Source organism: Onychomys torridus, chromosome 8 (genome assembly GCF_903995425.1).
Source record: "Onychomys torridus chromosome 8, mOncTor1.1, whole genome shotgun sequence".
NCBI classification, from domain to species: domain Eukaryota; kingdom Metazoa; phylum Chordata; class Mammalia; order Rodentia; family Cricetidae; genus Onychomys; species Onychomys torridus.
Genome location: NC_050450.1, coordinates 66,113,494 through 66,127,570, shown reverse-complemented (window position 1 = coordinate 66,127,570; position 14,077 = coordinate 66,113,494). Strand labels below are relative to the sequence as shown.

The 14,077-nt window shown below is 54.4% G+C and overlaps 1 protein-coding gene across 17 annotated transcripts in view; it reads right to left on the bottom strand.

Annotated features, from left to right (window-relative positions):
* Positions 1–14,077, bottom strand: part of Myo18a (myosin XVIIIA) — a 100,997-nt gene that overhangs the window by 40,759 nt on the left and 46,161 nt on the right. For 3 of the 17 annotated variants that reach the window (XM_036197302.1, XM_036197313.1, XM_036197314.1), the window contains 13 exons: positions 8,186–8,329; positions 6,377–6,464; positions 6,076–6,182; positions 5,802–5,978; positions 5,264–5,477; positions 4,918–5,060; positions 3,769–3,869; positions 2,968–3,031; positions 2,642–2,786; positions 2,311–2,331; positions 1,097–1,108; positions 332–508; positions 34–124 (listed from right to left, as the gene is read on the bottom strand). In XM_036197302.1, the coding sequence (XP_036053195.1) occupies positions 34–124; positions 332–508; positions 1,097–1,108; positions 2,311–2,331; positions 2,642–2,786; positions 2,968–3,031; positions 3,769–3,869; positions 4,918–5,060; positions 5,264–5,477; positions 5,802–5,978; positions 6,076–6,182; positions 6,377–6,464; positions 8,186–8,329 (1,484 nt within the window). Of the gene's footprint in view, positions 1–33; positions 125–331; positions 509–1,096; positions 1,109–2,310; positions 2,332–2,641; positions 2,787–2,967; positions 3,032–3,768; positions 3,870–4,917; positions 5,061–5,263; positions 5,478–5,801; positions 5,979–6,075; positions 6,183–6,376; positions 6,465–8,185; positions 8,330–9,650; positions 9,729–14,077 lie in introns of all 17 variants that reach the window. The other 14 variants (XM_036197298.1, XM_036197300.1, XM_036197299.1 and 11 more) reach the window with 8 other exon arrangements.

The following is a 14,077-nucleotide window of genomic DNA, read 5'->3' as shown; positions in this document are numbered from 1 at the left end:
GTGGGGAGCATCTAAGTTCCACTCGACACTTACCTGTTCACCAGAGAGATGAGAAGGGTAAAAAGCTCACTGTAGAGGCCAGATGCCATGCCCTCCAAGCACTCCAGAGCACTCAGTTTGGGGCCTGTGGGGTAAGAGGAGCAGCTGTAACGTCAGTCCTTCGGGCCACTCCACCTGCCCAGGAATGCTCTCTACCCACACAGTCAGCTGTCCTGGGGCTATCCCACTGGAAACATCTAGTCATTCTAGTAGTCCCTCCCACCTCCAGGATGACAACGGGTCCCAGGCAAGGCCTTCCAAGTTTTCTCATTAGCAAAGGGGCTCCAGGTACCTGTGCCCTCTCCCAGGCCGCTCTCCTCAGGGCCCTGACGGAAGGATGTGGAACGTTGCAGGGTGCCACCTTTAAGTTGGTGCTTAAAGATAGCTGAGGATAGCTCCTCCAGGCTGCAGCCCAGCAGGTATGCGGCTTTCTGGGCCCATTCATGGCGGGCAAACTGCTTACGTCCAGCTGAGGGGTAGAGGGGGAAAGATCTTAGGTTTTCCTGGGACAACTGAAAACCTCTGTGACTTTTGGCACCTCACCCCATAGGATGGGGGAGTTGGCGTCTTCCTGATAACACTACTTGAGATGGACATGGGACCGAACAGCCCACAGCTGCCAGCTCTTCCAGAGTCCCTTAGCGGTCAAAAGAGGAGAGGTCCTAAAAGAGGCGCTAACTCCACAGGCTGCCACTAGAGGGCACACAATCAGTTGCAAAAATCTCTTTAATCCAGGGGGTGTACAGCTTGAGCTGGGTGAGGACAGGGTCAGTCAGAGGATGAGGAGGCCCACTCAGCAGGAGCACAACAGCCATGTGTGCCTGCGCGCGCGGGGGGGGGGGGGTTAGCAAGAGAGTACAACTGCACCTGTCCCTTCCCCATACATTAAGACACCCCCCACACCCCAAGGGAGACCATGGACACCTTAATGGCTCAACAGTGGGGAGGCAACTGAGCCGCAGGGGAAAGGGAACAGCCCACACAGATATGTGCGCCTGAGCCAACATGTGCCTAATCACAGCAATTAGGAAAAGCTAACAAGAAACGAGGTTTTTACCTTCAGCAGCTTCTGTAAGGCAAAGGACCAGCATGCAGCATGCAAAGAAAAACAGTGTGTTAGCAAACAGTCATCATCTGAGCCTGCCAGGCCCTTGGGAAGGGACTGTGGGAGGCAGGGGTTTATGAAGATGAGCAGGCAAGAAAACACGATCACATTTAGCCCTGAGATACAAAAGTACACAGTCTCAAAGGAATGTGTTTGTGGATATCATCACACTGACAGAGAAAGAGACACACGAAAGATGTCCTACTGTATATGTGGGCACACACACATACCATATGCACGCACACTCGTGCACATACACACAAATGCACGAACACACACACACACACACACACACACACACACACATCCCTGGGAAATACCAGAAACTTAGGAGAGAATGGCGCTTGTCAGCACTCAGAGCATTCCATTTGTAGTCACAACTGAGAAGGGTCAGAGGAAACCTGGGCCGATTCCTCAGAATACAAACACTTCTCTCAAGACACAGATGACACGCCTTCACACTCTCTGCCCAACAGTCTGAAGATTTAACTGAAAGCTGGTGCTTCTTGACGCAAGTATCATATCGCAGGTATCAGGGGAGATGGCCTACTGGTATTGTAAAGAGCAGACACCCCACACTTGTTCCCGCATGCACCCACAGCCACCAATGCTTCCCAACTCGGGATAAGCAGCCTTCACTTTCTCACATCTCCAAGAAGACAGAGCAAAAGCCAGAAGTGCCGTCCTTAGCCAGCACCCCCTTTTCCAAGGCTGGAGGAAAAGGGGGTGAAGAGCTGCTACAATCGTGGCCCTTCAGTGCAATATCCAAGGAAGAGGACAGTTCTTCCAAGTCCGATTGTGCCCAGCCATCCACAAGCATGGATCCCAAGTGCAGAAGCTAAAGTCCATCCATTACCAGGTGCCTGCTGCCCCCTAGTGACCTCCACCTTGACATGCAGGAGAAAGAGCAAGCAACTACCAAACCAGTGGATTGGAAGATGGGGAAACTGGTCTCAGGAGCCCCGGGTTCTGGATGTAAAATGGGAAGGAAAAACTGATATTCTGGGGGCTCTACCATAGCTAGCAGGTTCCTCCTCTACCTTCAACATAGGGCTTCTCCCTTAGACCAGTTCCCCATGAGAATGAGCCCAGTGCCCAGGAGCCCAGGGAAGCACCAAGACCGTCAAGCAGGTCCCTACACCCCAAGGTACACCAAGGTCAGTTACCGGCTTCCTCCTCAATGGGCTCTATCAGGAAGGGAATGAGAAGGAGAGTCACTCTGGGCGCTGCTCTGAGGGAGTACCTTCCATCCCTCAGTCCCACACCCCAGCCACCCACTCGCTGCTCACTGTGGTCTGTCTTGATAGCTAAGGCCAAGCCTCAGGCAATCATGGGCAGAGATGTTTCTCTAGCCTTCTGCTCCGATGTGGAGGACTGAGACAGGGCACAAGCCAAAGTATGCATGGGGCAGGAGAAGGTTGTCTGGTAACAACTGAGTGTATGGGATAAGAACGAACCTCTGAGGCATTCTGGGTAACAGGACAGGCTGCCCCTTACCTTTGGTAGCTCCAGCAGCCCCCAGGTGGTAGATGGAAGCCAGGATAAGCCAGCAGGCCTTCTGTTCCTCGGGGGAGATGGCCAGCACCTTCATGGCTGTCTGTAGCTTACTGAATTGCTGAGCAGCTTTCTGTTTCTCCTCGGGCTGGAGGGTAGACAGGGGTGCTGCCTCTGAACCTCTGGTGCTTCCCTTCCGGTGCTTGCCCCAGTCCCCTGAACCCTCTGGGAATGCACAGCCATGCTAGAACCACCCATGGGGAACCACCTGCCAATGGAGGCTTCTAGCCCCAGAGCCACCAACTCAGTTCCCATAGTCCGGCTCTCACCTTGGCCAGTGGCACAATTCCAAACACATTGTTCTCTGCCAAGTGGTTCAGGTGGAGCTCTGTCCTAGGGGTACAAATGAGGCATCAGCATGAGGTTTGGTCCCCGGGCCAAGGCCTTGCCCCTGGGGAGGGGGGGTGACAACTAATCACAGCTTCCAGACTACATGGGCTATCTGTCCATCACCCCAATCACCCAGCCAGATCTGCCACCTTTCCTAACTGGAGTGGATGCCTCAGCAGGACACCAGCCTCCCTAGGAGAAAGGGCATAGTCAGAACCCTGGGAAGGAGCTGGGAGCCTGCCTGAAGGGCACATCTAGCCAGACTGTGCCTCTGCTGGGAAAGGAGAGGAAGAGGATCCTGGAGCCACTTGCTTGACCCTGAGCAGGGAGCCAGTCTGGAGGCACGTATGGAAGAACACAGTAGGGACATCCAATGGGGGGGGGGAGGCTGAGGGCCAGCTGGAGGGTACTGGAGGAGGCTTGGCTTCCAGACCAGCTCAGCTTACAGCAACCGTGAAACTGCAGCAAGCCACACCACCTTCGTCCAGACCAGAGCAGACAATCACTGAACACTGAGGAGCCAGTGGTGACCCTTTCATACAGCATGACCACAAGATTCAGGGACAAGCGATTCCTAAATGGCAAGACCTGAGTCCCTATGATCTCACCAGCCCGAGGACCCAGGTTGCAGCCAGCACACAGCAGGTAATGGACACAGGGCACAGTGGGCCGGAAGGCCCAAAATCCTAGTCAGTGGGCTGGAGTCCAGGGTCTCACTGGAGCACACCCTCCCATCTCACCTGAGGGTGCTATCACCACAGGCCAGCAAGTAGTAGAAGACATTGAAAGTGGCCTCGCTGGCTGGGCGTCGGGCCACACGCAGCTTCTCCAGGAGCATCGTCTGTGGCACAGCATGAATGAAGAAGAGTCACACTCGGTGGTGTATGCCTGAGCAGGAGGAGCCAGGCCCTGGTCCTCCAAGCCACAGAACCATCAGAGCATCCTAATCCCAACCACTTCACTCCAAGACCAGAAAAGGTAGAAACCAGGGCCAGGCAAAAGGGGAAAGTACCAAACTCCTGGAACGGGGGTGGGGGGTGGAGGGGGTAGGGGTGGGCACCGCCACGGCCAGCCATCCAGGAACTAGCCTTCTTTGGGTGATAGCCACTTACGGCAGAAAATTTCATTTAGGGGACGGCAAGATGGCTTTAGCAGACAAAAATGCTTGCCACCAAGCCTAACAACCTGGATTCAATCCCCAGGACCCATATGATGGAAAGAAATGACTGACTCCAGCAAGTTGCCCTCTGACCTTCATACATGAACCATGGCATGTGAATGTATGTGCAGATACACACATACACACAAGTAAATGGATAAATGTAACTTTTTTTTTTTTGGTTTTTCGAGACAGGGTTTCTCTGTGTAGCTTTGGAGTCTGTCCTGGAACTAGTTTTGTAGACCAGGCTGGCCTTGAACTCACAGAGATCTGCCTGGCTCTGCCTGCCAAGTGCTGTGATTAAAGGCGTGCGCCACCACTGCCCAGCCTACGCCTTTTTTGGGGCAGGGGAGCGCGGGGGGGGGGGGGGGGACCACACACGCGTATAAATGTAATTTTTTAAAAAAGAAATTTTATTCAGCATGGTAAAGGTTGGTGTGCCTGGGCCTTCCTTTATTGCCAAGTTGGAACACTAGCCTGAGAGAAATCCTAAGTCCCCGGATCTCAGAAAGTCGGCAGAGAGGGGTGGGGTTCCCACAGTAGGGTGGCATGAGAAAAGGAGATGAGCAGGAGGTCTGGAGGGCAGAATTAGGTCAGCACAGACCAGCCCTGCCTCTGCTATGCCGGGCCTCTGTTTCATCAGGGTGGACTCCCAGGTTAATGAGGCACTGGGGAGGCTGACTGCTAGGGCATGGAGCCAGGGGTCCTTCCTTGCTCGCTAGGCCCTTACCTGAATGGAGGCGGAGGCCACCTGGCCAGCTTGGTCAAAGTCCAGGGAGAGAATCTGGGAGAAGCGGGTAGCACTTCCGTTCATGATGGTAGGGCTGTTCCCAAAGGCTTCCAGGAGGGTGTACAGAGCCTGCCACTTCTCCACTGCAGAGCACAGGCCCAGGGGCCATCAGGAAAACCAGGGACAGCTTACCCTCAAGCCATGGGCTCCAAGATGCCCCAGACAACAACTGCCCAGGGATTGGGTATGTGAGTTCAGGGGGATAAGAGCCAGCATCTAGGAGGGTCCTTCTCCTTTCCCACAGCCCTGCCCCACCCGTCTGTTTGCCCTGCTGCCCATGCCTCACCAGAAAACACCTTGCTCCCGCTGGTGCCAGCAATGGTGGCCAGATACTGCACCAGATGCTGGAAGCTGGTGGTCTTGCCACTGCCGCTGCTACCCAGAAGGACAATGGACTGGTCCTGGCGGCTCATCAACATCGCCCTATATGCAGTTTGGGCCACAGCGTAGATGTGGGGTGCCATGTCCTCCCGCCGACACCCCTTGAACATATGCATCACCTTGAACAGGAAAGGCAGGCACAACGTGAGGGTGGGGGCTTTTCGAGCTGCCCCCCCCCTCCCGCCTCATCGCTAAAGTTTGCATATATCTGTTCTGCCATTCCACAGATGCCCAGGCATTTTGATGGCAAGGCCATGCATGGAAAAGCAGGTATCCACCAACTCTATTAACGACCGCAGGATATCCTTCTGTCCCCCACCCTCTGACTCCTCTTCCCAAGGTCAACCATGAGAGTGGGCAGGAAGCCAGTGGACACCAAAGAGGGAAGAGTAGAAAACCAGTACTGGTAGGGTGCAGGCGGGTGGGTCCATAGGAAGGCACACCTTCTCTGAATACACAGCAGGGGCCCCTCGGGGGCTGAGGATGAGCAAGCTAGGGCCGGCATAGGTGTGTAGCAGGCTAGCCCCATAGCGCTGGCGCAGTGTGTGCAGGACGCTAGACTCATTGAGGTACACCAGTGAGGCTAGATCTTCTAGGCGGTCACAGGAGGGAGCATTAGCCTGGGAAGACAGACAGTGAAGACTCAGATCCCATCTCCATCACAGGGGACAGGCTTGCCCTGCCTGGGTCCTCCCTTGCCAGCAGCTCCCTTCCAACCTTCTCTATATCGTCTTCATCCACATCCAGGATGGCTCCATCATGGTCTAGCTTCACACGCACCTTCCCTTCAGGCAGGCTGAGCTCCTCCGACTTGAGCTGGCTGGCTGCAGAGCAGGGATAGTTGGACTTGGACATGGGAAATCCTGCTATTCTCCGTAGACCTCCTTGGTCCTACCTTCGTTCCCACTGGCTCGCCAGCCTCTCCTTGCTCACTCCAGCCCTTACCAGAAGTAGAGGCATTCCCCTCTCCAGGCCTGAGCCACATCTTAGCATCTAAACCCAACCTCCAGAGACTCACCTAAGGAGAAGCCATCCTTATGGACCAGCCACACCTTCTCCGTCTCATACCAGGCCTCTTCGGCTGCAATCTGCTCTTCCGTCTTGGCCTAGCAGAGGGAGGGGAGGGAGGGGAGGGGTAAACAGACATTGCATTAAAATATACAGAGACAAAGACAGCAGGAATGAGGAGACAAGGGAGGAGAGGGCTTCAAGCGGAGCCACTGGGCAGGTCAGGTGGGAGACACGGGACACAGGGCCTGGGGGTTGGGAGTGAGAGGTCAGGAAAGGAGGGTAGGGCACCGGGAGTGCTGAGGACAGAGACAGGAGATTAGGGATGATACCAACTGTGAGGGTCCAGGGACACCGGAGCACTGTGGCCCAGAGAACTGGCCCCAGGAAAGCAGGTCACCAGGCTCCTCCTCCAGCTGCTCTATCCCTTCCTCCCTGGGAGCCTTGAGATCTGCACCCTGACTCAAGCCCTGAACTCTGGGCCACAGTCATGGGCTCTTTCATAACAAAAGAAAGGCCTCTTCCCCTAAACTGGGAGGAGCCATTTCATGCACCCTAGGATTCTGCCTTATGGAATGATAAGAGGCCCTGGGCTCTAGCCTGAAGATGCTTTATGTGGGCAAGGGGATAGTGCCCTTCTCCTCCAAGTTACAGTCTACAAAGGCCCCTATTTGGAAGATGGTAGCTGCACACACCTAGTAGGCATATTAATGTCACATGAGGACACAGGGCTCCATGGGCATGGAGACAGCACTGATTTATCAAACACAGGGAGCATGGAAAGGTCCCCAGAGGTCACCAATCAAAATAAGCATTTATAAGCACTGTCGGAGTGGGGCTATCAGATCTGACGCCCTCTGATAAGAACACTTGAGCTAGAAGGCACCAGAGGAACTGGGACAAGTGAGGGGCCTGGCTGCCATGGTTATCAGACCCCTTGGCAGCATGTAGGCAGAATGCCAGCCAAGTGATGGCATCTTGAGGGAGGCTGGCCACCCCAGCAGACCAGCCCTCAGGCTTGCACCAGCTCCAACACTGTCCCCAGCTGGCACCCCTCCCCCCAGATTCTTGCCCCAGATGTGCCCCTTTCTCATGAGACCCAAAACTGAGGCAGAGACACCACCCTGTGGAACTGAACCCTGGGTGAGAGATCAGAAAACGGTAAGAACATGTAAGCAGAGTACTGTATAGTCTTCGGAACATTTTTAGGTTTGAAAAGGAGGGAGATCAACAGGCTGATCATAAAGCTGTCAACGTGAGAAAAAATTTAAAATACTGGGTGTTTATTTTTTCAATATTTGTAGGCACACACCTTTGATCCCAGCACCCAGGAGGCAGAGGCAGGCAGATCTCTGAGTTCAAGGCCAGCCTGGTCTACATAGTAAGTTCTAGAACAGCCAGGACTACATAGAGGGATTCTCTGTCTCAAAAATAAATCACCAGTATTTTGGTTTTTTTTTTTTTGGTTTTTTTTTCCAGATCACATGAACCAGCTGAAGCTTTTCTCTTGAGTGAACACATTCTATGGCCAGGTGAGTGATGTCAAGGGTCATGGCCTGACTCTAGCTTCTTTAGGGATCATCTGAGAACAAATTTCTCATGCTGACCATGAGGTGGAGACAGAGACCATCTCATCTTCAGGCTGGGGCTAAGGGGAGGAAGAAGGGTTTTCCCTACCCAGAGTGACCTGGACTCCAGTGGCTGAGAATCACATGAGGCAAAGCCGGGGCCATGATGCTCCCCATCAGCCACAGCTGCCCCATCTCAGCTCCCCTGGGTCCCCTACTAGAGTGGGAACCTGGAGGGAAAGAGGCCTTACACTCCAGCAGGAGGCCCGAGCACAGACGCCAGCCCAGGTGTAAGGTGGGGGTGGTGGGTTGTCACTGGAGAAAGCAGAGAGCTCCTGGGTGGGGCAGGAGCACCCTACCTGGCTGTGGGCAGGAGAGGCGGCCTCAGGGTCCAGCTACCAGCAGCAAGCAAAGAGAGAAAGAGAGACAAAGGTGAAGACAGGTGGAGACCACGGCAGGTCCCCAAGAGACACCCCTGGGCCAGTGAGCCAGCACTCTGCTCAAGATACAGCATGGAGGTCAAGAGTACTTGCCGGGGACTAGGGCGCTGGCTAGGCAAGAGAGGCCAGACCCCAGGGGGGAGTTGGGGGTCCTTGTTATCATCAGACCCTACAAAGGAAAGGCTCTTATGGGTCACTCCTCATGGCACATAGGTATCTGTCACTCCACCTTAGTCAGTCTCTCATGGACAGGGCTAATCTCTCTCTTCTACACCCTTGGCAGGTCAGGCCATTTCACAACACTGATGGCCAGGGCCCCCTGGAATCCTCCTGGTTTTTCCCCCAGGGCACCAGCTTCCCTATGGCTACCAAGCACCAAGAGAAGGCGGTCCCTCCTCTCTAAACACATGCCCGGGGGTGTCTCTCCCCACGCTAAGGGCTACATGTCAGAGATAACACAAGGGCACCTACAGCTTAAATCTAAGACGCCTTCCTCAAGCCCCCGCAGCACCATGTTCTACTCCTGGGCAGGTACACCGATCACATGGCAAGCAGAGACATAACTCCACCCAGCTCCAACCTTAGGGTTACCTGCCAACGTCCCAACTCTCGGGCCAGCCTTGACCTCTACATTACAGTCATGTTACTTAAAGCCCTCAAAAGCCTTTCTGGAAGAAATAGAGTCAGGCAAGCTCTGGATGTTGCCTGTCAGAAGTGAGAAGGGTTAATATCCCCACATGGGTCAAGACACTAGGCATCAAAACGGGAAACACTGACTCCTGCCTTGTCACATACCAGGTCCTAACATCAATAAGTATCCTCAAAGTGGGAGAGCTGGGCTAGAGAAGGGGACCAGGGCCTGGTGGTGGTGGAGGCAGCGCATGCCTTTAATCCCAGGCAGAGGCAGGCGGATCTCTGTGAGTTCAAGGCTAGCCTGGGCTACAGAGTGAGTTCCAGGACAGGCTCCAAAGCTACACAGAGAAATCCTGTCTTGAAAAGCAACAACAACAAAGAGAGAGAGAGAGAGAGAGAGAGAGAGAGAGAGAGAGAGAAGGGCTGTCTGGAGTATCAATACTCCATAGAGTTCAGCTTTCCAGAGCCATTGTGAGGTTTCATGGGCAGCCACAGGGTTCCCCTCTATCATCATCACCACACACACACACACACACACACACACACACACACACACACACACACACACACACAGTTCAGCCACCAGCCTTGGGAAGAAGCGGGCCAGGGATTGGGAACCCACACACGAGAGAGGTGGCATTACAGAAGCTGTGAAGATCCTCTCAAGTCGTTGATGTGCCTCCTCTGCGGGACTCAGCCGGACCTCAGGGTCAGCTCCTGTCTAAAGGTTAAACCACTATTAGTTCTGGCTCAGGGGACAGCAGGAGGCACCACATGCCAAGCTCTCAGCCCCGGGAGCCACTGAGACCCAATGCAGAGCGGAGAAGCATCCAGGAGACAAGCCGAGTGCTAACTTGAGTTATGGAACTATACGAAACAAGAAAAGGAAGAGGTAGATGCCTGTGAGGGCTGGGGTTTCGTCTCCATACTTCCCTAACCATTGTGAGCTCTAAATGACCTGCTACCCCCCATTCACTCCTGTCCCAGGATGTACAAGAGATGAACTCCGGGTCAAGACATGTCTCAGCGCCCAACTCCACCCTCATGCATGGAGAAGATACAGAGAGCTGGAGGGGGAGGCAACAGCCCTGGACAGGCACATGATGCTCCCTGGCTACTTACAGGTTCCCCAGAGGGACTGACGTTCAGCTCCTACCCTGATCATCAGACCAGAAAGCCCCTGCCAACTCTTCCCTAGGGGCCAGGAACACACTGCCCTGACAGAGCATGCCAGGAGGAGGGGGAAGGGCAGCAGCTGGCTTCCCTCTACATCCTGCAGTACCCAGGAAGAATGGGGCAAGGCCACTTCCAGGAAAGATGGCTATCAAGAGGAAGCACCCAGTGAGGGCCTCAAGGTCCCTCTGGCCACTTCCTGGCATCCACCTCCTTCCTCTCCTTCTAGCTACAAGAAACCTAGGAAAGCTCAGGGAAGCAGGATGAAAGTCCATGTCTATCCCTCAACACATAGCCTGTGAGACCTCAGTAGGACCCACAAGGTGGAGGAGCTTGAAAAGAACTGTCTCTCATTCAAGACCATCTAAGGGGCCATCACCTGTGATGATGCGGCAGTGCAGACACAGAGGGGTTCATTCTGCTTGCCTGACACCCAAGTACGGGGCTTCCCAAGCGTCCTGCGGCCAGAGTGGGTATTCTGGCCAGGCCTGAAGAAAGCAGTGATGGCATTAAGAAATGTCATCAGTATCACTGTCTGTCCTACCATTTGTGGGTGACTGGTGCCAGGGAGCAACAGCCTGTGTCATATGTAATCAGCACAGCCACCCTCCAAAGCAAGTATTACACCTTGTCTGTAATTCAAAAGTCCAAAAAGTTCCCCAAACAAAAGAATTTTCTTAATTGTTGATCTTTTATCCTTCAGTAGTGAGAACACTCGTGGGTTTTCTTTGGCAAGAATCACATGTTTGTTGGTTGGGGATATAGCTCAGTGGTAGAGCACTTGCCTAGCAAGCACAAGGCCCTGGGTTCGATCCTCAGCTTAAAAAAAAAATTACATGTTTGTTGCAGGTTTGTATGTATACCATAAAACATTCCAAAATACAAAAATGACTAATTCCCAGTACTTAAGACGTCACAGAAGGGACTAAGGACCCACATTATAGCTCCCCACTTGACAGGCAGGCTCTCAGCAATGGACCTTGCTGAAGTCTCACAGGAGTGTGGCTGTGGTTATGAGTCTGGGCCACATGACTTAAGAACACTGTTTCTACCTTGCACTCATCTGCTGAGACTGGTCTTTAGCTTTGGATATGGTGCCTCAAGCTGGCTTTGTATAGCTAGAGACCAGGTCTTAACTCAAGGAAAGGCCTGCAGCATGCCGGTTGGCAGTTCTAATCTCAGCACCAGGCCAGAGTCCAGGCCATCAATTCATTCTAGCACAGGGTTAATGAAAGTCATGCAGGCGCTGCCATGGGTGGGCACGTAACCCTGTGAGGCTCCTTCCAGCTTAAGGAAGCCAACATGAGGGTACTCAGCCCTCAAGCAAGAGTGGTGAGGGACATGGGAGGTTAGTGGCACACTCGGGTACCTCCTGCCGCACACCCGAGGCTGGTGACTTGGCCTGCTGCTCTCCAGAGACAGTTGACTTCGGGCCAGCCGAATTTGGATTAGCCAGCTCTTGTGCCGGGGCTGGGGAGCATGGCTTGTTTGGGGTTTCAGGCTTGGCTGGGGATCCTGCTTTCTTTGGGGCATCCACCGTGTCCGGGGAGCCTGGTTTTCCAGAGGAGCCTGGCTCCTTCTCTCCTCCTCCAGGAGGCTGCTTGCTGCGGGACTTGTGGTCCCTGCCTCGGCCCCGAGACATCAGACTGCGCAGGCCCACAGAGAGCTCATCCTTGACCGCCTCCTTCTTTGCTTCAGGCTTTGGTGGAGCAGCAGGAGGCAGCGGTGGCGGTGGTGGGGGCTTGGGACTAGAGGCTGCCTTTTCTCCCTTCTTGCCTCGAGGTGGGTGCTCAGGGGACTTGGCTCCTCGGCCTGGAGGCTCTTTAGCATTCCCAGGCTCCTCACCAGGCAGTACCTTGCTTACCACCTTCCTCACCGCATTCGCCACCCGCTTCCGGGACAGACCTTGGGCCTCTTCATTTGGGCCTTCGGCTGAGGCAGCCCCCAGGCCATTCATAGTGAGCGTGGGTTCAGGGCTCTTTGATCTCTGGGAGGTCTCTGAGGGTACGGGGCTGGCGGCAGGCTGAGGACTTCTAGGTGGACCACTGCTGTCTTTAGTGCTGCCCTCTAGCTACAGTCACATAAATACAGGTGGACATGAGAAGCAACCCCACATCCCTACCCATCTCATGCACACAGGATACAAGGGGGTGCAGCCTCAGGCCTCACGACCGATCTTCCATTCACCCACAGAACAACACACAGATCCATGCGCCCCCCTCACACTCCTCTCTCCACCCTCTAGAGTCTAGTCATGTAGACAGAACAACCCCATTGAAAAGTTCGCCTTCTCTTTCTCACAAACCATCCCACTGCCCCCCACCCCCACCCCCGGCGTGTGAAGGGAACTGGAGACACCAGCAGAGCCGGAAGGTGAGGAGGTCCGAAGGTGAGGAGGTCGGCGGCTCCCAGCACCAGTCTTAGGCTCCTCTGGCGTGTAGCCACGGTCTCCCCTTCACCTCCGCTCTCAGAGCTGCCCAGACCAGAGTGCTGGTGCTGTTCTCTCTTGCAAACTTCCCAGAGGGCATGTGTGGGATGATGGGAGGAAGGGGAGGCAACTCAGGCCCACAAACGGTTTAGTATCCCAGTGGCCACAGCTGCACTCCCTGGAGAGCAGGGTCCTGGCTCAGCTGGGTGGCTACTCAGCCTCTGGGCACCCAGGAGTCGCTTGGTGTATGTTGGCACTCTCCATCTAAAGAACCCACCTCCTCCCTGACACTCTGCCAGGAACTGTCTGAGGCAGCCACTGGGAAGGCCACGCTGGCTAATAGCAGGGCAGAGTTTCCTGCAAAGCTAGCCATACTGCCTGGGAAGAATTTGGGTTATTTTGGGGGCTGACCAGTGATGCGCTGCTCAGTCCTCCTGAGCAATGTGATTTTAGATCACACCGCTGTGAAGGTCTCGCTGCCACGCCTGTTTACAGGCTCACCAATGACAGACCTGCCACATGCCGAGGGCACCTCACCTCCTGAGACAGCTGAGCCAAGGGCCTTAGTCTAGATCTCTGCTCTAGGGAGGTTCTGCTGCAGGGGTGAAGAGGGAGGGCTGGACGGTGGCTCTTCTAAAGCTTCTCAGGCCAAGAGTATTCAGTGGCATGCCAGGGTACTGTGGAACTGGCCATAGCGCCAACTGCCAGGTCTTTCTCTCTTGTGATTTCTGGCCCCCCTCCCCCACAGGTGAAGATGACGACATGATGGTGATTGCTAACACATACACAGTACTTTGCCTGCTAGACTCTCCTAAGTACTTTCCATGTTATTTTTAAGGAAGGAAGGAAGGAAGGAAGGAAGGAAGGAAGGAAGGAAGGAAGGAAGAAAGAGAGAGGGGGGGAAGGAAGGAGGGAGGGAGGGAGGAAGGGAGGGAGGGAGGGAGAGAGAGAGGGAGAGAGAGAGAGAAAGAAAGAAAGAAAGAAAGAAAGAAAGAAAGAAAGAAAGAACGAACCTTCCTCGCATATCTCAAACACATCCTTTTGAAACCACAGGTTGGCTCTGGCCCTCTAGGATTGTTTACAGGTCCAAAGGAAGTCACATGCCTGGCTAATCAAATCATCCAAGGAAGTAAAGACAGCTACCATTTGGGGTAAGGAAGCATGGTTTTATGCCTCAGCTTGCCCACCCTGGCAACGACTGCGTCCTCTCTTGGACATACATCTGGACCACTGCTCAGATGTCTTCCCTCTCACCCTGTAAAAGTCCAGCTTTATTCGGGGTCTCTGTCCCAAGATGGCGGGGGCTGGGGACATTGGGCAGCCGTGGGCAGCCTCCAGGTTGTGCACAGAGCAGCTGAGGGGTGGGGGTGGGGGAAAGGATGCGGCGGCAGCTGCAGTGAATCCCTGGGCGCCCTTGTCCTGGGCCACCCAGCGCAGTGAAGAGTCCCAACAGCTGAGCTCTGATTTGG